The sequence below is a fragment of the Microcaecilia unicolor genome, chromosome 10 (genome assembly GCF_901765095.1).
Source record: "Microcaecilia unicolor chromosome 10, aMicUni1.1, whole genome shotgun sequence".
Taxonomy (NCBI): domain Eukaryota; kingdom Metazoa; phylum Chordata; class Amphibia; order Gymnophiona; family Siphonopidae; genus Microcaecilia; species Microcaecilia unicolor.
Genome location: NC_044040.1, coordinates 172,229,103 through 172,249,718, shown reverse-complemented (window position 1 = coordinate 172,249,718; position 20,616 = coordinate 172,229,103). Strand labels below are relative to the sequence as shown.

The window sequence follows — 20,616 nt, the reverse complement described above, 5'->3', positions numbered from 1 at the left end:
CCACATTGCCGGAGTCATGAATGTCAAGGCGGACTTTCTCAGTCGCCATACCTTGGAGCCCGGAGAGCGGCAGCTATCTGCTCCGGCGTTCTTGGACATCACGAAGCGCTGGGGCCAGCCGAGCCTAGATCTGATGGCGTCATCGGCCAATTGCCAAGTGCCGCGCTTCTTCAGCAGAGGACGGGACCCTCGATCCCTGGGACTAGATGCTCTTCTCCAACAGTGGCCGACACAAGAGCTCCTCTATGTGTTTCGCCCTGGCCCATGTTGGGCAGGGTGCTAGACCGGGTGGCAAAGCATCCCGGAGGGTAATCCTGGTGGGTCCGGATTGGCCCAGGCGTCCCTGGTATGCGGACTTGATCAGGCTCTCAATGGACGATCCTCTGCGACTGCCAGTGGAGCAGGGCCTGTTACATCAGGTCCCGTGGTGATGGAGGATCCCTCCCCCTTTGGTCTTAAGGCCTGGCTATTGAGCGGCAGCGTCTGAGGAAGAGGGCTTCTCAGACAAGGTCATCGCCACTATGCTGAGAGCGAGGAAGCGCTCTACTTCTACTGCTTACGCCAGGGTTTGGCGTATCTTTGCAGCGTGGTGTGAAGCAGGCTCACTTTCTCCCTTCACTGCTCCAATTTCTTCAGTGTTGGCGTTCCTGCAAGAAGGTCTGGAGAAAGGCCTGTCGCTCAGTTCCCTTAAAGTCCAGGTAGCGGCTCTGGCTTGCTTCAGGGCCGCCTGAAGGGTGCTTCCCTGGCTTCACAGCCAGATATGGGCGCTTTCTCTAGAGAGTTTCACCTGCGCCCTCCTCTGCACTCAGTGGTGCCTGCGTGGAATCTCAACCTGGTGCTAAGAGCATTGCAGAAGCCGCCTTTTGAACCCTTGTCAAGGGCATCTCTGAAAGACCTGACGTTGAAAGCAGTCTTTTTGGTGGCTATCACTTCAGCCAGAAGAGTTTCCGAGCTCCAGGCGCTCTCATGTCGAGAGCCTTTTCTGCAGTTCACTGAGGCAGGAGTGACTATTCGCACAGTGCCTTCCTTCCTGCCCAAGATTGTTTCTCTCGCTTCCATGTGAATCAGCAGCTCTGTCTCCCTTCCTTTCGTAGGGGGACTACCCAGAGGAGTACTCTGCTCTTAAATTTCTGGATGTGAGACGAGTCATCATCAGATACTTGGAAGTGACCAATGATTTCCGGAAATCGGATCATCTGTTTGTCCTGTTTGCAGGTCCCGTAAGGGTCTGCAGGCTGCTAAGCCTACAGTGGCAAGATGGGTCAAGGAAGCCATTGCAGCGGCTTATGTGGCCGCGGGGAAGGTTCCGCCTATCCAGCTGAAGGCTCACTCCACGAGAGCTCAGGCGGCCTCGATGGCAGAGGCCGGATCCGTCTCCTTGGAAGAGATATGCAAGGCGGCAACTTGGGCTTCGGCTCATACATTCTCCAAGCATTACCGTTTGACTGTGGCTGCACGGGCGGAGGCCCGGTTTGGAGCTTCAGTGTTGAGGTCAGGGATTTCTATGTCCCGCCCTGGGTGAGTACTGCTTCGGTACATCCCACCAGTCTATGGATTGATCAGCTTGATGATATGGAAGGTAAAATGTATAATCATACCTGATAATTTTCTTTCCATTAATCATAGCTGATCAATCCATAGCCCCTCCCAGATATCTGTACTGTTTTTATTCTGGTTGCATTTCAGGTTCAAGTTTAGTCTTCAGTTACTTCAGAAAGACTTTGTTCAAGTTCTTCCTTTACTTGGATTCTTCAAGAGTTGAGACGAGTTTGTGTTATAGTGAGCTGCTGCATTCCTCTCCCCCCGTTTTACGGGGCTGGATTGAGACTTAAATTCTGCCCGCACTCCCTTCTTTCCTTCCTGCCCTCTCTTCCTCTTATATCCCCCTCTCTCTCATCTCCCCCTTCCCTCCCTCCTCTTCCTTTCGGTCGCCCGGCTCTGTTCTGTAGGCAGCTTTGTACCCCTCCCGCTTCGGCGGTGTTAGGGTCAGTCAGCTCCTCCCGCGGTTGCAGGATAAGCCAGATCCCCCCCATCGGCGGGTGTGGTGTCCCTCCCCCGCTCCGCGGGGATGAGCTGGACGGATTCCCCTCCCCCACTTGTGTGGGGATGAGCTGGGTTAATTCCCCTCCCCCGTTTCGGCGGTGGTGAGCTGGGCAGAGTGTCCCTTTGTGGGTGTAATTCTCTAAGTGCTGAGTCCTGCGGATGGAGCTTTGATATCGACATACTGAGGAGTTTCCGGCAGCACATGACCACATATAGGGAGGCAAAAGTTTGCTCTCTATCTCCACCTGCTGGTAGATGGACACAACCCACCAGTCTATGGATTGATCAGCTATGATTAATGGAAAGAAATTATCAGGTATGATTATACATAATTTTACCTTCTATAACTACCCTAACAACTCTCTTCCTTCTTCCCTCCTCCCTCCTTAATCGCTACACATTACTAACTGTATCTGATATTCTGATATGACAATGTTAACAAATCTATGTAAGCCACATTGAGCCTGCAAATAGGTGGGGGAATGTGGGATACAAATGCAATAAATATAATAATAATAAAGGAATCCTGTTCAGAAGGAATGGATCCTCAGAAGCTTAGCGGAGATTGGGTGGCAGCGCCGGTGGTTGGGAGGCGGGGCTAGTGCTGGGCAGACTTCTACAGTCTGTGCCCTGAAAATGGTAGGTACAAATCAAAGTCAGGTATACCTATAAAGTAGCGCATATGAGTTTATCTTGTTGGACAGACTGGATGGACCATACAGGTCTTTTTCTGCCGTCACCTACTATGTTACTATTAAAAACAGCAGTAAACTTAAACAGTGTATTAACTATACTGTTTTAAAAATGTAAACAATTTGAGGCTTACCTGTTCTGAAAGGGACCCTCTTAAGCCAAGAGCGATCTTGCTACCAGACAGACTACTGAGCAGGGGGCATAGCCAGACAGCCAATTGTGGGTGGGCCTGAGTCCAAGGTGGATGGGCACGGAATTCATAGCCCCCTCGCTGTACTTTGCTCCGCTCTGTGCGCTTCGTCTCGCCCTCCACCTGCAAGCTCAAAATATTAAATACCTGAGCAGGAGGGGATCTACAAACCCCGCCAGCTGAAGATTTCCTCCTGCTCAGGCAGCCAGCAGCACTTTCCTCGAGCTGATGCCACAGCCAACAGGCTGTGCATGCATGAAACTAAGCATGTGCAGAGGGGCTGGTATTGGTGTCAGCTCAACGCAAGTGTTGCCAGTTGCCGTTTGGAAGAGCACCGGCTTCCTGAGGAGAAGGAAATCTTTAGCTGGTGGGGTTTTAGGATCTCTGCCAGCCACAGCAAGAGTGCCACAATTTTGGGTGGGCCTGAGTCCAAATAGGGTGGGCCCTGACCCACCCATGGCTATGCCACTGCTACTAGCCAGGACCCCTGTGATCCAGCACCATAGAAGGCCAACCTATCCCCATAGGGATAGTTGGAATTTGGGAGGGCAATCCCCTCCCCCCCCCACCAGAATGTTACACCTTATACTTTGCCCTCCTCCTCAAAATGGCTTGGGTTCAGCTGAAATCAGAGACTTTGCTGGATCTGCCAAAACCTCCAGACTGAAGGTAGTCTGTGCAATGAGAACAAAACTATCTGATAAAAGAAATTAAGAATAAGGAACCACAGATTCTTCACTACATAAGTCTTCACACCCTTTGTCTCATACCAAACCCAGATTAGTTCTGGTTCCAAAAACTGGTTTAACAAGGGTTATAATAAGGTGTGAAGAATCAAGCTATTTCTGTTGCAGATACTTGTCCAAACATTTTTTAAACCGAGATACGCTAACAGCTGTTAACACATCCTCCAGCAACCAGATCCAGAGCTTAACTATCATTGAGTGAAACAATATTTCCTCCTATTTGTTTTAAAAGTGTTTCCATATAACTTCATTGTGTGTCCCCTAGTCTTTGTACTTTTTGAAAGAGTAAAAATTCAATTCACTTCTACTCATTCTACACCACTCGGGATTTTGTAGACCTCAGTCATATTATTTAATATTTATTATATTTGTATCCCGCACTTTCCCACTAAAAGCAGGCTCAATGCGGCTTACATAGTAATAGGTAACACAGAATTTTGTTATGTAAAGTATCCCCTCAGTCGTCTCTTTTCCAAGCTGAAGAGCCCTAACCTCTTTAGCCTTTCCTCATATGGGAGGAGTTCCATCTCTTTATAATTATTGGTTGTTCTTCTTTGAACCTTGGCTAATTCTGCTATATTTTTTTTGAGATACGGTGACCAGAATTGAACGTAATACTCAAGGTGAGGTTGCACTATGGAGCAATACAGAGGCATTATAGTATTTTCAGTCTTATTGTTATCTCTTTCCTAATAATTCCTAGCATCCTGGTTGCTTTTTTGGCCACCACTGCACACTGGGCAGAAGATTTCAGTGTATTGCCTACAATGACACTTAGATCTTCACCTGCCATTTGGATGCCCAGTCATCCAATTTCCTAAGGTCTTCCTGTAATTTTTCACAGTCCGCATGTGTTCTAACAACTTTGAATAGTTTTATGTAATTTCCAAATTTAATCATCTCACTTGTCATGCCAATTACCAGATCATTTATAAATACGTTAAATAGCACCAGTCCCAGTACAGATCCCTGTGGCATGCCACTATTCACCCTCTTCCATTGAGAAAAATGGCCATTTAACCCTACCCTCTGTTTTCTGACCAATAATCAGTTCCTAATCCACAGAAGGACATTGCCTCGTATCCCATGACTCTTTAATTTTCACAGGAGTCTCTCATGGGGGACTTTGTCAAAAGCTTTCTGAAAATCCAGATACACTACATCAACCGGCTCACCTTTATCAACATTTTTATTCATGCCTTCAAGGAAATGAAGCAAATTGGTGAGGCAAGACTTCCCTAGTCTGAATCCATGTTGACTCTGTCCCGTTACACCATGTTTATCTGTTCTGTAATTTTATTCTTTACCATAGTTTCCACTATTTTGTCCAGCACTGAAGTCAAGCTTAATGGTCTGTAATTTCCCAGATCACCCCTAGAACCATTTAAAAAAATCGGTGTTACATTGGCCACTTTTTAATCTTCAGATACTACGGGTGATTTTAATGACAGGTTACAGATCACTAATAGCAGATCAGCAATTTCATGTGTGAGTTCTGTCAGTACCCTAGAGTGCGTTTCATCCGGTCCAGGTGATTTAGTTTGATTTAATTTGTTGATTTGGCTCAGTACATCTTCCAGGTTCACTGGGATTTTTTTCAGCTCCTCATGGTGCCTGAAGGTGCACCCATTTACACCTTCCATTGATATGGTATAAACGGTTGTGCCTAAACTTAGGTGTGCCCATGCTAATATACTTTAAGGGCATCTTAGCTCACTACTACTACTACTACTATTTAGCATTTCTATAGCGCTATAAGGCGTACGCAGCGCTGCACAAACATAGAAGAAAGACAGTCCCTGCTCAAAGGGCTTACAATCTAATAGAAAAAATAATAAAGTAAGCAAATCAAATCAATTAATGTGAATGGGAAGGAAGAGAGGAGGGCACCTAGCATTCAGCCTCTGCTCACCTAAATGGAGGTGCCAATTTATAGAATGGCCGCCTTTATTTTTCTAACTGGGTTGGTTTCAGTATCTCTTTTCCATGTTCCTTGTGTGATTCTTCTGTATTCTTTTTATCAGCATCTTTCTTTCATTTCTTCTCTCCTCCTGTATTCCTATTGTCCCCAGTCTCTTCTCTTTTTTTCTTTCTTTTACTGCCTGTTTTTGCTTTGTCTTTCACTCACTCTCCAGTTCCCCATTTCCATCCTCTGTACTTACCCCTTCCCAAGACCTCATCTACCTTTCTCTAACTCTCATTCTTTCACCAATCTTAGCTCTTTCATTGTAACTCAGCTCTTCTCTTGTAGAGGAGTAGCTTGATGCTTAGAACTGGCACTCCGCTCCATGGATAAATCCTTCTTATCTGTTCCCTTCTCCACTACTGCCAACTCCAGACTTCGCGCCTTCTGTCTCGCTGCACCCTACGCCTGGAATAAACTTCCTGAGCCCCTACGTCTTGCCCCATCCTTGGCCACCTTTAAATCTAGACTGAAAGCCCACCTCTTTAACATTGCTTTTGACTCGTAACCACTTGTAACCACTTGCCTCCACCTACCCTCCTCTCTTCCTTCCCGTTCACATTAATTGATTTGATTTGATTTGCTTACTTTATTTATTTTTTGTCTATTAGATTGTAAGCTCTTTGAGCAGGGACTGTCTTTCTTCTATGTTGTGCAGCGCTGCGTATGCCTTGTAGCGCTATAGAAATGCTAAATAGTAGTAGTAGTAGTAGTAAAGCATCCAGAAGCAGAGATTATAGGTTTATAGGTTCAAATCCTTCTGTAGATCTGGGTTACTACTCAGCCTTCTAGACATCTAGCCCATTTATTTTCCTCTTACCTCCTATTCAGCTTCCATTCCTCCTCATTGGCTTCTCTCAGTCCCATTTTCATATTCGCTGTGCCCTTCATAGTCCATCTCTTAATACTGCTTCTAGCCTTCCCCAATCCTTCACACCATCTCTCTTTGCCCCTCTGGAAACACTTCCCCCTTTTCACCCCCCTCCCTACCTCTCCTCACTAGAGACTCTCTCCCCTTGTCCTTCACCCTCTCTCTAGAGACTCTTCTTTTCCTCTGTTCACCCTCTCCCTCTCTCCATCTAGAGGCACTTCCCTCCAGTTTTTGTTCCTTCCTTCGCCTCCTCCTTGCATCCTCCCCTCACTAGAGATTTACTTTCACCCCTTAAAGACTAACCACCCTCCATTCATGTACTTCCCCCCATTCTCACCCCTCACCCACTCAACACTTTTTCCCCCAATTTTTATCCCCACCCCTTCCAATGCTTTCCTTCTCTCTCCCTCTGATCTACAAACCAACCAACCAACTACTAGAAGTACCTCCCTTCTTTCTCCTCATCCTTCAGTTCTTTGCAGCATCAATATGCTGCTTACCCCTCCATTGGCAGCAGGAGAAGCGTTGATAAGACATGGGATGCCACTGCTTGCCCTGGGATTGGTAGGATGGAATGTTGCTACTAAATGGGTTTCTGCCAGGTATTTGTGACCTGGATTAGCCACTGTTGAAAACAGGTTGCTGAGCTTGATGGACCATTGGTCTGACCCAGTATGACTATTCTTATGTTCTTATGATCTCCTGCTACCGCAGGAGAAGTCTCATGATAATAACTGCAAAATCTACATCTCTTATCAAGAGATTGTTCCTGCGATAACACATCTCCTGCTTCCAATGGAGGGGAAAGTTGGTGCACCACACCAAGTGAGCTGAGTGAGTTTGCAGTCCCTCAGCAGGAGTGTGAGAAATGACTCACAAAAGCAGGAGTCTACCCCTGAATGCAGGAGACTTGGCAGGTATCCCTCAACATCTACTCCCTTCTTACTGCTTCTTCACCCTCCTTCAGGTTAATGAAGCAGGTGTTCAGCACTGCGTGCATCTGGTAGCGCTATACAAATGCTAATAATAATAATAATAATGAAGCAGCAGAAGACAGTCCCTCCATTCTCTACTGTTTTGCAGTCTATTAAGCTGCTCACACTGTGAACACTTGCAGTATTCGGCAGGCAAGACTTCCTGTTGCTGATTCCCAAGATCGGCAACAGGAAGTCTCACCCCTAAATACTGCAGGTGTTCATGGTGCCAGCAGTTTAACAAATGCTACAGCTACAGAGTGGAGGGACTAACTTCTGTAGCTCTTCTTGCTAGAGGCAGAGTGTTGGAAAAGGTAGGCAGCAAACGACAGTTGGTCATCACAGTCCAGGGTTGCTCTCCTTATGCTGGTGCCCAAAGTGAATGAACTAGTGGTAAAATTGACCCTGCCAGTTATGAAACAGCTGTAAACTAAAGGGGTAGTAGATATTGCCTCTTCAAAGGAAGGGACTTTTTACCTAATGGTGAATTTATGGAATTTTTCACCAGTGGAAAGTAGCTGTCTTATAATGCAAAATTAATTCTAAATTAAATGGCCAAGGTTTTAGATCAGAAAGCTGCAGTCTTTCAAATTAGAAGAGCCATTTCATGTCTTTGCCTTATCCTGAGCCCCAACTTCCATTCCTTTAATTCTCAATCCTCTATCCTCTTTCAATCCCTCCTCACCACCAAGAGTCGCCCGCTTTCTCAGTGCCCCTCTTTCTTCTTCATCCTTCAGTGCTGCCATGATGGAGCCGCAGGTTGCAAACTCCTGTTTCAGAGGATCAAAGGTATCTGTTTGTGATTTGATAACAGCTGTATGCAATTCTGAGCTGATGGCTATTTGGGGATTAGGAAGGAATTTTTTTCATTTGCCTGCAGATGCTCACTGATTTTTTCCTTTTCTTGGATTACCACACAGGACCTTTGTCAATAGATTTTTCTGATAGGCAAAAGTATTTTTTGAATATGGCCCATAGAGAGTGCTGTTAGGCAGTCCAAAGAACACTGGACCTTCTGGTTTTCATTCTAGAAACTCAGCTTAATGTGCATGGTTACATTGTATTAAAAAAAAAGATTTATGATAAATAGCATTAGGAGAGCTGTTTACATTATTTGAAAGTGAATATGAGATTTTATATATGTAACCTGGGTCTCACACCCTGGTGGCTCAGCTCCAAATCCCACCCGGAGTCTGACCGGGAATCACAAACTTAAGTTTCTCGACGTGTTACAGGGGGACCACCCCACATACACACTGTACTCACAGTTCCAATTCTCCAGCAGTTCACAGTTCCAATTCTCCAGCAGTTGAACTTGGGAGTGGGTTAATGGCCTGGAACAGAGATCCGGGCATTGAGAGTTTGAGAGATTTACCAATGGCCCTTTTTTCTCAGTTCGGGAGCAAACGCTTTCATTCTGTTGCCAAAAATCACGCTGCACTAATTTTATAGAATGTAAATAACTTTACTGGAAACTTCTGCAACTGGCAGTGTGAACACAATTCCATGCAAGACCATTCATGATAATCTTAGCCACTCTTTTTTCCCTCTTAGGGTATTTCTCAGCTGTAATATTTACACCAGCTCCTGTCCTTTACCCATCCTGTTGTTCCCTTAATAACCCCAAGGCTGCTCCTCTTACACCTGATATCAATCCAATTCCTTCAGGCACAGACCCTTTAGGCTGTCCTTCTTCCAGCAGTGTACCCAGCCTTGAACAGACTTCCCCTGTTCGGGTTTCTCGCTTCCAGGCTGGATTCCCCTTATCCACATGAAGTTTTGTCTCCTTCTCAGTTGCCACTTATAGGGGCAGTAACTACTCCTTTATTCAGCCTGGCTATATCTTCTTACACTCCAGGATCCCCCAATCCTCCCAATGGTCCTGGTGGGGGTATAGGCAACCAAGGATCTCATGTACCTCACTCCAATCCATTTTATCATTGTCCACTCCATTCCTGATGTCACTCCACTTTATCTCTGCAACTTCTCTGCCTACCTCTCCCCTGGGTAGGCGTCCAAACCTCATTCTCCAGACCCATGGCAGGGGCGTCCCTTCCCCGCAAGGCGTCTGGAAAAATCTATCACTGCTGGCTTAGTAATACCCATATCATGGGGTATACATATATTTACCATGTGAACAATATGTACCCTAGTTCACAAAATCATTCACGGAGACGCCCCAGCCTACATGTCAGACCTAATAGGATTACCACCCAGGAATGCTAAAAAATCATCCCGTACATTCCTTAATCTTCATTTTCCCAACTGCATAGGTCTAAAATATAAACTAGCGCATGCATCAACCTTTCCTACTTGAGAACACAATTCTGGAACGCGCTGCCGCGCAACTTAAAAATGATCTATGAACTAACTGACTTCCGCAAACTACTGAAGACCCATCTCTTTAACACGGCATACCACAGAGATCAACAAATATGAACTCCTCCACACATATCCAGAATTGTCTTATAATATTTGCTGTTATGCTACCATCATGCTTTTTCATTATCATGTTACCCAAAATTCTTCTGTAATACTAATTGTCTACTTTCTTTTATATTTCCACTATTCATGATGTATTGTAAGCCACATTGAGCCTGCAAAGAGGTGGGAAAATGTGGGATACAAATGCAATAAATATGTAACTTTTGGCAGAGTGTCAGCAGGTTTTGAAATTATTTTACTTTGACTAATGCTGGACCTAGCTCTCAGCATTTGTTTTTCTGTTGCAAAAAACAACCAACCAACTGCTCATTAAGCATGGTTAAAGATTACCTACCTTTCTGACTTCTATGGTGCTTTTCAGCTTTGTAATAGCAGAGCTGCCAACTTACCCAGTTCCAAGGTGGAGACATTTTGGCCTGTCCTGGTTTTGAGCTTACAGCCCAAATCAGGGTGCGATTTGTAGTGCCTGAGCCTGCCAGAGGTGGAGCCACGGGGAGGGGGGCCTTAGGGGCCTGGAACCCCACTTCCATTTTGGGCTCAGGCTCCTTTCAAATATATAGCTCCCATTAAATGGCTGGTGGGGTTGCCAAAGCCCTGCCAGCCAAAGAAATTCGTTGCCGAGCTGCTCCCCTCCTCCTCGTCCTGCTGCAGTACTGAAGAATCTGGCGGTGTACCTGCAGCTGCTGATGCCAGAACTCCTTGTGCATGCTCAATGCATCCCTGGTGGCACACTGCCAACTTCTTCTGTACTGCAGCAGTGCAAGGACAAGGTTTAGCTGGCAGGGCTTCAGCATACCTGCCAGGAAGTCCACCTCTGCCTCCCCCAAATTGGAGCGCTGGTTATGCCCCTGGATTCTGCCCATTGAAATTAGCACTGCAAGTCCCATAATGCGCCTTGATGAGGTGGTCAGAAATTAAGGACTGTCCCAAAATCTCTGGGTAACTTGTCATCTCTGTAATAGTTCATTGTGTTGGTGAGTAAGATGAATGAGGAGAAGAACTGAGACTTCGGGGTTGGGGGGCAGGAGAATTGAGTTTATTCCCTGTCTGACAGGATAAGGGAGATAATGTCCTCCATCTCTGGGAGGGAGGTAAAACTTGCTGATACAGTGATCCAGGCTGGCCAAAGAAACATGCAGAGGATGAAGTACTGAAAGAACTTCTATCCAATCCTGCTGACTGTTGAGAATATTTATCAGCTTAACTGCTTAGCATGCCATGTGGAGGTGGGAAGCTACATAAAAAAAAAAAGATAAAATGATGACTTAAAGAAAATCCCTTGGCCTCTTGTCGATTTTGAACACCTGTAGATAATTGTAGTTAGATATTGTAGGCAGAAGAAAAGAATTATGTTTAATTTTATCAGTAAAACCTTTAGAGGCATTTTTAAAATAGTAATAATAAATACTAGTAAAAGAGGCCCGTTTCCAACAGAAAGGAAATGGGCACTAGCAAGGTTCCAGGCCCCCTCCCTCCCTCTCTTCTGAGTTCCAGGAACCCCTCCCCTTCGAGTTCCAGGACCCACCCCTCCCCCTTCTTCCCCCTCCCCGTCCCTTCTCCCCCTCCCCTTCGAATTCCAGTACCCACTCCTTCCAGTTCCAGGACCGGCCCTCCCCTTCCGGTGGAGTTCCAGGACCCCTTCCCCCCCCCTATCGTCCCGAGCCCCCTCCCCTCTCTCTCGTCCCGTGCCCTCCGAGTTCCATGCACCCACTGTCGTCCGAGTTGCACAACCCCGCGCCTCCCTCTCTCTCTCTCTGTGGCCTCCGAGTGCAAACAGGACGTGTGCAGCTGCCCCTCCACTTCGTAAGTGCCGGCTGTTCTTTAAAACATTTTCCCTCCTGGTCCGCCGGCAACAGTGAAGTCGAGCAGGCACGGCATGGCGCTTCAGACTGCCTTCGCTTTGCTTCTGTTTCAGCTGTGCCTCTGGTCCCGCCCTTCCACAAACAGGAAATGAGGGTGGGACCAGAGGCACAGCTGAAACAGAAGCGACATTGAAGGCAGTGTGAAGTGCCATGCCGTGCCTGCTCGATTTCACTGTTGCCAGCGGACCAGGAGGTAAAAATATTTAAAGAACAGCCAGCACTTACGAAGCAGAGGGGCAGCCGCACATGTCCTGCTTGCACTTGGAGGCCACAGAGAGAGAGGGAGGGAGGCTCGGGCTGATGGGACTCAGAGGAGAGGGAGGGCGTGTAACTTGGACGGGAGTGGAAGGAGGGAGGGAGGTAGGGGGGCATGGAACTCAGGGCGGTGGAACTCGGACGCAAGTGGAAGGAGGGAGGTAGGGGGTCATGGAACTCGGAGGGGCAATTCTGTACTCACCTCTGGTTGCTGGTGCTGGGTTTCCTTCCCTCTCACTTCCCATTGATCCGCCCTGTGACGTCATCTCCAGGGCGGACCAATGGGAACAGTGTTACGAACCCAGGCATCCAGACAGAGGTGCAAATTATTATATAGAATATACTTAAGATTTTTTCCTTTGTATTAAAAAATTTAATTGAAAAGCAACAAAATAATTCCTTCAGTGTGAGGAAAGCTTTTGATGATTATCAACAGATCTAGAGCCCTGGGTATAAGCGGAGAATGGGAGAAAACCTTTACTACATAGGCCATTTAAGGATATAGGGGTATGTTTACTGAGGTGCGTTAGCGTTTTTAACGTGTCTTTAAAGTTAAGGCACATTAAATGCTAACGTGCCTATACATTTGTATGGGTGCATTAGCATTTAATGCGCGTTAATCATTAACGCACGTTAACAACGCTAATGCGCTTATAGCGCACCTTAGTAAACATAGGCAATAGTTTTTTATTTGGTGCTCCTCACATTTTAAACGCCTGAAACATCAACTGCATTCCAGCGAAGTCAAACTGGATCTGACTGTCTTTAATCTTTTTTGATTTGCTGGACTTCAGTGTGCTGTGTTTGTATAGACAGACAACCCTAATGTAAATATATCACTAAAACACAGCATGACTATGATCGAACAGGACAATACGCAATCTTCATCCATTCCGACCCTCCACTTATACCTCATACGATCACTATACAACTTTGTATTTGTTATCCACGACTGGGCAAACGCCTTTGACGGTACTATGTAAGCCACATTGAGCCTGCAAATAGGTGGGAAAATGTGGGGTACAAATGCAATAAATAAATACATAAAACATTTGTTTGCAAAAATGCTAAAAGTAAGACAGCGCCAATTCAGTGCCACAAACTATGTTTGCTGAAAACATGCATTCTATCCATTCCAGAATATTGCATGAAGACGATGTACCCCAGTACTGAAGACGTTGCTAATGGTGCAAAAGATGACTACAAAGCCAAGAAGAAATTCTTGAATCCCAGTCGAGACATAGATGGCGGATGGGCCTGGATGATCGTTTTGGCTTCTTTTCTTGTACATATACTTGTCATGGGATCCCAGATGGCACTAGGAATTCTAAACATGGAATGGCTTGATGAATTCAGTCAAAGTCGTGGTCTGACAGCATGGGTTAGCTCGTTGAGTATGGGTATCACATTGATTGTGGGTATGTTCTTTTATTGTTAACTTACTACAAAAATACTGTATAGTTCTTAAAGGCGGTTATTGTAGAAGGGGTTATTCACATTCGAGACATGCATAAACTGGTATTTAAACATTTATCTTGCATAAAAATCTAAGTTCCCATTTTACAAAGGTGGGATTATCATATCAAAAACCCAAGTGTGTGGAAATGTCATGGTGGGATGATTTCGACATGTTTCAGGTGGGACTAAGGCATGTCTAGAAGATGCATGTTTATTCCCCACTTCAGAAAGGGAATGTCAATATTATAACAGATTGACATCAGGATTTAATCCTTATACCAAGCACATTTAGGTTTTGGCAAACTTCTCCAATTGAGCAGCGCTGCACTGGAGGGATTAGGGGAGGCTGCCCCCTTATTGCCCCTACAAAAAGGTAAACTGGCAAGGATACCAGTCTCTGTGACAGCATCAGGAAAATACACGTTTATATTTCTAAACTGGCTAAGATAAATATGTACGTATGTGCCAGCATATACACGTTTATGTTGCTATTTTATAACAAAACCGTGTATGTGGTGATTTTCAACTCGTAGAAAGTTTCTCTGTTTTTTTTTTCTAAAATGGACGTTTAGCCGCATACACTCGGTGCATAAGGCCCGTTTCTCTTGTATTTTAGAAAAGCTTGTTCTAAATCCTAGTGAACTTGAGACATCCTGACCAGGACATCTCAATTCTGACTTCTACATGATTTGTTCTAGATTTGTTTTCCTGGGATGCAGCAAAAGGAGGGATTGACATGGGGGGAAGAGAGGAAGATATTCTCATTCCTTTCTAGACTCCAGTCTCCTTGATCTCATGTTCATCTCAATCACTCTTTCAGTGCATGGTCATATCTTGATTCATTATAATTCTTCCTTTTCTTTTCTTTAACTTTTCCTTTTCCCCTTCACCTTCACTTGATCTCCATACTTTTCTGTCTTCCTCTGCGTTCTTCATTTCCCTTAATATCTCTGTCCTTTTTCACCACATTTCTTTTTCCTTCCTCTGTCTCATTTGGTACGTAACCTAATCCAATTGCAAACCTTGTCATCTTCCTAGCTCTTCAATGTGCCTTATTTATTCAAACACCCAGGCCGCATCCCTGGTCTTGCTACCAAGCTGTGTAATAATCCAAACAGCCACCAACATTTTCGAGAATGTTTTCTGAAATATTTAGTCACCCTTTCCTCATCGATATTTAGGTTATAACCAAAGCCATTCCATGCAGGTTATCCAAACCTTCTTGGAAGCTTGATACAGTCTTACCTCAGATTTTAAGGTTCTAATCCCTGCTTCTCCATTAGTCCATCAAATTTTATGTGGTACTGCTCCGACATATGCAAGGCCTTGTAGACCTATTTGAAAGAAATGCTAAAGTAGATTCAAAGGAGTTTTTGACCCTTCATTATCCAAAATGCAGGAAAACAGTTTATAAAACTGTACATTCTGCCTGGTTTCCATACCAAGCTACCAAATACTGGAATTTGTAATCACTGAAAATCAAGCGTCAGGAGAACTACTTTTCCTTTCGAAAAGTGTTAAAAACTTTTTTATTTTGTAGATTTGTGCTACAGTCTCATTAGGAAATTGGTGATATATAAAATGTTTGTTATTTGCACTGCTGTTTCTATGATTTGTATCTTATTACAAGTAGTTTAGTTTGGTTTATTCAGACTTGATATACCGCCCTTCAATACAATCAGAGCTGTGTACAATAAAATTAAAAAATATATATTCCAGTAAAAAAAAAAAGAACTCCATAAATTGTCAAAGGATAGATTCAAGGGAAAATGAAAGCACATAAGGCAAAGGGGAACAGCATAGTAGGGACCAGGGCAGGCAGCACTGCCAAACCACAGCAGGGGACTAAGAGCAAAGCAGGGGGAGCCCTATCACATAGCAGGTACAGGGAAGACAGTCCACATCAGGGAGGGGAAAGACTTGGAAACACCTGACTAAATAAATGGGTTTTGAAAGGAGTCTGGAAACGGGAATATGATTGTTCTGAGTTCAGAGTTATTGTTAGGGCATTCCAAAAGGAGGGAGCAATGCAAAAAAAAAAAGAATGCTGAGTGGATTCTAAATGAGAGCAATGCAGTAGAGGCAAAGACAGCCAGGAGGCGAGAGCCGAACATAGCACCGTAGAGGGAGTATAGGGGAAATTAATGCTAAAAGGTAGGAAGGGATACCTGAGTGCTAGACTTTGTGAGCCATGGTAAAAACCTTGAACTGGATACGGAAGGATACGGGAAGCCATTGCACCCAACAAGGGAGTGACATGATCGGACCTATAAATATGTGAGAGTAGGCGAATGGCGGTATTCTGTACTGTTTGCAGACATTTAAGGGAAACCTTTGGGTGACTAGAGTAGATAATATTACAGTAATCCAACCAGGAGGAGACCAAGGAGCAAAGAAGAGTCATGTAAGAGGAATTGTCAAGGTAGTTATGGAGGGAGCAGATAAACCTAAGGTAGTAAAAACACATTTTTACTACAGAAGAAATTTATTATTTTTGTTCTTAGGATTGTAAGCCATATTGAACTGTTAAAGGCTAATGTGGGATATAATTGTCAATAAATGTAAATTTGGTTTATTCCTAACCTTCTTGGAAACCAAAGCAGCTATATTGTTGCCCTCTGTCTATCGAGTTGTCCTCTCCTTATTCCTCCAAAGTCCCAGAGGAGTGAAGCATTTCCCTCATTTCTTCTATTTGTTATCCTTCCCTTTTAACTCTGTAGTTTTTTGAATACTACTGTGTCTACCAGTAAGCAGTTTTCTCCGGCATCTGTATTTTCTCATGTTTCTTCTGAATTTGTTAGGGCGTGCATATGTGGAAGCAATTACTCGGAGCACAGAGAATGCTACAATATTTTGTTATTGCATGTCTCTACATATTCAAATACTCTAGTAAGTTTGAAAAATGCTAGTTTGTATGCGTCTCCCACCTGTAATGGAATGATTTTCAACCAGGAAATCCGTTCTCAATTTCCCACAACCGGAACCTCAGAGCTCCAGATAGGGAAAATATATAGAGTATTAAAAAAAACCACTATCAAGTTAGGAGTAGGCTATTATCATTGGTCCCTAAGGGGAGAAAAGAGAAACAAGAATCATCCGCAAAAACTCATGCTCAATATGAGAAAATTGAATGATTTAAAAACTCTTTTCCTCCTAAAAACCCAAACAGGTGAGAGACACAACACCACAAACCAACCTACACGGGAAACACCCGATCAAGACTATAAACATTTACTTAAATGAGCAGAAACACTCCCCCCCCAAAACACACATACACACAAGCCAAACACAAACCAAACAGACCCAAACAAACCAAAACGAAACCCCCTACTATCAGCCCCTAATTACAGACCTATTTAGGGTGGATTACTGAACCTGGGAATCCAAGTATCCTGGCCAGGAATACTTCCAATGAGACTTTAGTAGAACCCCGAGATTTCACCGTCTGCGGCTTGGAGGAGGAGATGTTCCAGCAATCTAGCGCATATATCACCCTTATAATATCACCCTTCAACAAGTGTGCCTTGTTTCACCAACTTTCTGGCTGCCTCAGGAAGGGCACGACTGAAAAACAAAATTATTAGTCCTTATCGCTGGCTTCAAAGATGGGGTTCTACTAAAGTTGGTTTGTGGTGTGTATCTCACCTGTTTGGGTTTTTAGGAGGAAAAGAGTTTTTTAAATCATCCGATTTTCTCATATTGAGCAAGAATTTTTGCGGATGATTCTTGTTTCTCTTTTCTCCCCTTAGGGGACCAATGATAATAGCCTACTCCTAACTTGATAGTGTTTTTTAATACTGTATGTATTTTCCCTATCTGGAGCTCTGAGGTTCCGGTTGTGTAAATTTGAAGAACGGATTTCCTGGTTGAAATCATTCCATTACAGGTGGGAGACACACACAAACTAAAGTTTTTCAAACTTCTTAGAGTATTTGGATTCAGGCTTTGATTAAGTTTGGAAAATCTCTTTCTAATTTTAGAGAATGTCTCTACATATAAAATACCTGAACGTTGACCAGGATCCTGCAGAATATGTCTAACTATTCTCTAAAATAAGGATTTATCTCATCTGCACATGTTTGTTTCCCTGTGGCACCAAGAATGAGTATCCAAAGGTGTCAGTAGTATTGCCTTGGAGTTAGGGATCAGTCTGCTTCATTCTATCTTTCCCTCTTTCCCTTATGGCTGGATGACATAATATTGTATTTCCTATAGGTTTTTCACCAAGGCAGAATTCCATATTAGGTCTCTGAATATGCTGACTCAGGGCTGATGTACAAAGGTCACTGTTAAATACAGCAGCCCTGGGTGAACTTAACAATTTGCTAACAGTGACTGAGGCACAAAGGTGATGGCATGCAAATGAAATGTACGGAAATTTAAGGGTGACCTTTGTGCATCGGCCTCTAAAAGTGCCTAGCACATACAGAGGTCAGTTGTTAAGAACAGTTGTTTCCAGGACACAGGGGAGGGGGAGGGGGAACTTCCACAAGCAGTTGAACACATATCAGTTAATTTATTCACTCCTTGCTGTACAAATGAAAGCAGACAACTTACAGTTTGTTAATGTCACTGTCTGCAGTCTCTTTTACAGCAGCAGCTGTTCTGTGCTGTCCACTTCTGAGAGAGGGGGGAGGGAGCTGGGAGCAGGGAAGCTGTCTAGCCTTGTGTTGTTGCAAGGGAAGGGGTTATCTAAGGTGAGAGTGTTCCAGGCAAAGCAGCTTCAGACTGTTGTTTGTGATGCCCAGAAACTGAAGTTTGTGAGCTGACTTGTGAGCAGGACAGAATCATTACCTGAGAAGGTAAAGGTCAGCAGAGCACTGGAAGGAGGGGAGGATTCCTTCCAACAGGCGGGGGGGGGGGGGGGGGGGGGGGGGGGGGGGGATCGGAAGGCAGAGGCTGAAGGGAGAAGAGAACTGGACAGGGCATCAGCCCTGGAGTTGCCAGCATGGTTGAGGAGGGCTCCTTTCTGACAGCTCCTGACCTGCCATAAAAACTAGCATGGAATGCTCATTATAATACTAATGAGCTCATTGTAATACATTTGCATAGAATTCACGGTAGCTGCTATGGCAATGGTTAAAGCCACTCCAAAACCCTTTGTGCATTAGACACTACATAACATTTGCTTTAGACGGCCTACAACGGTAAAGCAAACATGCTACCATGGTAAGCTTTGTGCATCAAGACGTTAGAGACCTTCTCTTTCCTGCAGCTTATCAGTAGAGGGTTTGTGAAAGACTGTGTTTTGCTGGACAGACCATGGGAGCTCACCCATCTGTATGTTGCAGTCTTCTAATAATTCTGCCTCTTCTGAAGTATGGTATAGTAGTCCTTACTGATTAGGAGTCTGCAGATGTTTGTAAGGTCCTCCATACTATATTATTATTAGCATTTGTATAGTGCTACCAGACGCACGCAGCGCTGAACACCTGACACAGAGAGAGACAGTCCCTGCTCAATAGAGCTTACAATCTAAAAATACAGACAGACAAGACAATTAAGGGCGAGGGAAGTACTGGGTGAGAAGGAACAAGGGGAGGGCAATTGAGTAGTGGCTAGGAGCCAAAAGCAGAGGTGAAAAGGTGGCAAAAGTAATAAGCAGCTAGTGGATGAACTTTCATCTGGAAGTTGTATGTATTCATTCTCAGGACCAAAAGAAATTGCTGCTGATCAAAGGTGAGAAACAAACTGATTAGCCTAAACCTGGTTCATTTATGCTAAAGGCCTTGCTCATTCTGTCTACTAACATATAGTAACATATGAAGTACTAATGCCTCCCTTCAGTTGCCTAAGGGAACTAGAGTAAACATAGGTAGCTGTACTTAATACAGTAATGATTTAAATAGAGTAAAGCAGGTAACAAATGATAAAGGAAAAATGCAATATCGTGAATGTATGTAAGCTAAGATGAAAGCAAATGATAATGTGGTATCAGTTTGTAATGTGATGTTAGCATAATTGAAAGTGATGAGAGTGCAACTAGATAGAGCATGCAATGTGAATTTAGTGTAAATAAACAGCTACATTTACTAACATATGCAAGATGTCTGCAGGGTTAATCCGTGTTGAAACAAGTGGAAACTGAGAGCGGTGGCAGCGAATCTGAAAAATGTCTGTGATAACGAGAAATGCATCATGAAATACTTTTTGAGCCATCAAAGATTTGCAGCAACGAGGAAGATGAAACTGTACTTAAAGAGGACAATTAGATACAGATCACCAGAACTTGATTCACCTTCCCATGACTGAAGAACTAGTGTGCAGCCCTGGTGGTGGAGGAGGCGAGAACATCCTAGGAACAAGAGAAACCAGAATCCAGAGCACAAATATCCCAAAACTGTAGGATTAGCAGCTACTGGTAAGAAAGAGTAGTGGTGGTTGGTGATTCCCTCGAGAGATACAGAGATGTCCACCTGCCAACCAGACATAATGTCCCGAGAGGTGTCTGCCTGGTTGTGAGTATGTGAGACATTACAGAGAGTTTGCCAAGACTTATCAAGCCTGACTATTATCTGATGCTGTTCATCCATGTTGGCACTAATGATACTGCTAGTTATCCCTCTGAATGTATCAAAAGTGACTTCATGGCTCTGGGAGAGAGGATGAGGCACTTGCAGGTAATTGTATAAATACGCATTAACATTTACACATCAATTACATTCGTCCCACACCTATCTCAATCTCCACTTTCCCAACTGCAGGAATTTAAGATACAAGTTGCTCTTTGCCTCGTCTTTTTGCTTCACTTGTCCCCGTTACTGGAACGCTCTACCATCAAAGATAAAAGAGACATCCGATCACAGCCTGTTCAAGAAATCCTTAAAGGCCTACCTGTGTGATCGATCTTACTCCTCTACTGCTTGATCTTCTGCATCCCCGCATTCCCCTCCCCTGTTGATTCCCTCTCTTCCCTTCCTCTACTTTCTACCCTGACTTGCACTTGACTTATTGTGATGTACTTTTCCTTAGCATTGTAAGCCACATAGAGCCTGCCTTGGTGGGATTATGTGGGATATAAATGTTCACTATAAATAAATACATAAATATGTGACATACAGGCATAAATGCCAAAAACCCGCCCGGGTGCTATTCTGAAATATGTTTCAATCATTT

At 44.3% G+C, this 20,616-nt stretch overlaps 1 protein-coding gene across 2 annotated transcripts in view; it reads left to right on the top strand.

Moving 5' to 3' along the window:
* Window positions 1-20,616, top strand: part of SLC16A14 (solute carrier family 16 member 14) — a 78,231-nt gene that overhangs the window by 12,199 nt on the left and 45,416 nt on the right. For both annotated transcript variants that reach the window (XR_003943623.1, XM_030216980.1), the window contains exon 2: window positions 13,182-13,460. Coding sequence is in view for 1 of the 2 variants with exons in the window: in XM_030216980.1 (XP_030072840.1) it covers window positions 13,190-13,460 (271 nt within the window). In the remaining variant the exon portion in view is untranslated. The remainder of the gene's footprint in view (window positions 1-13,181; window positions 13,461-20,616) is intronic.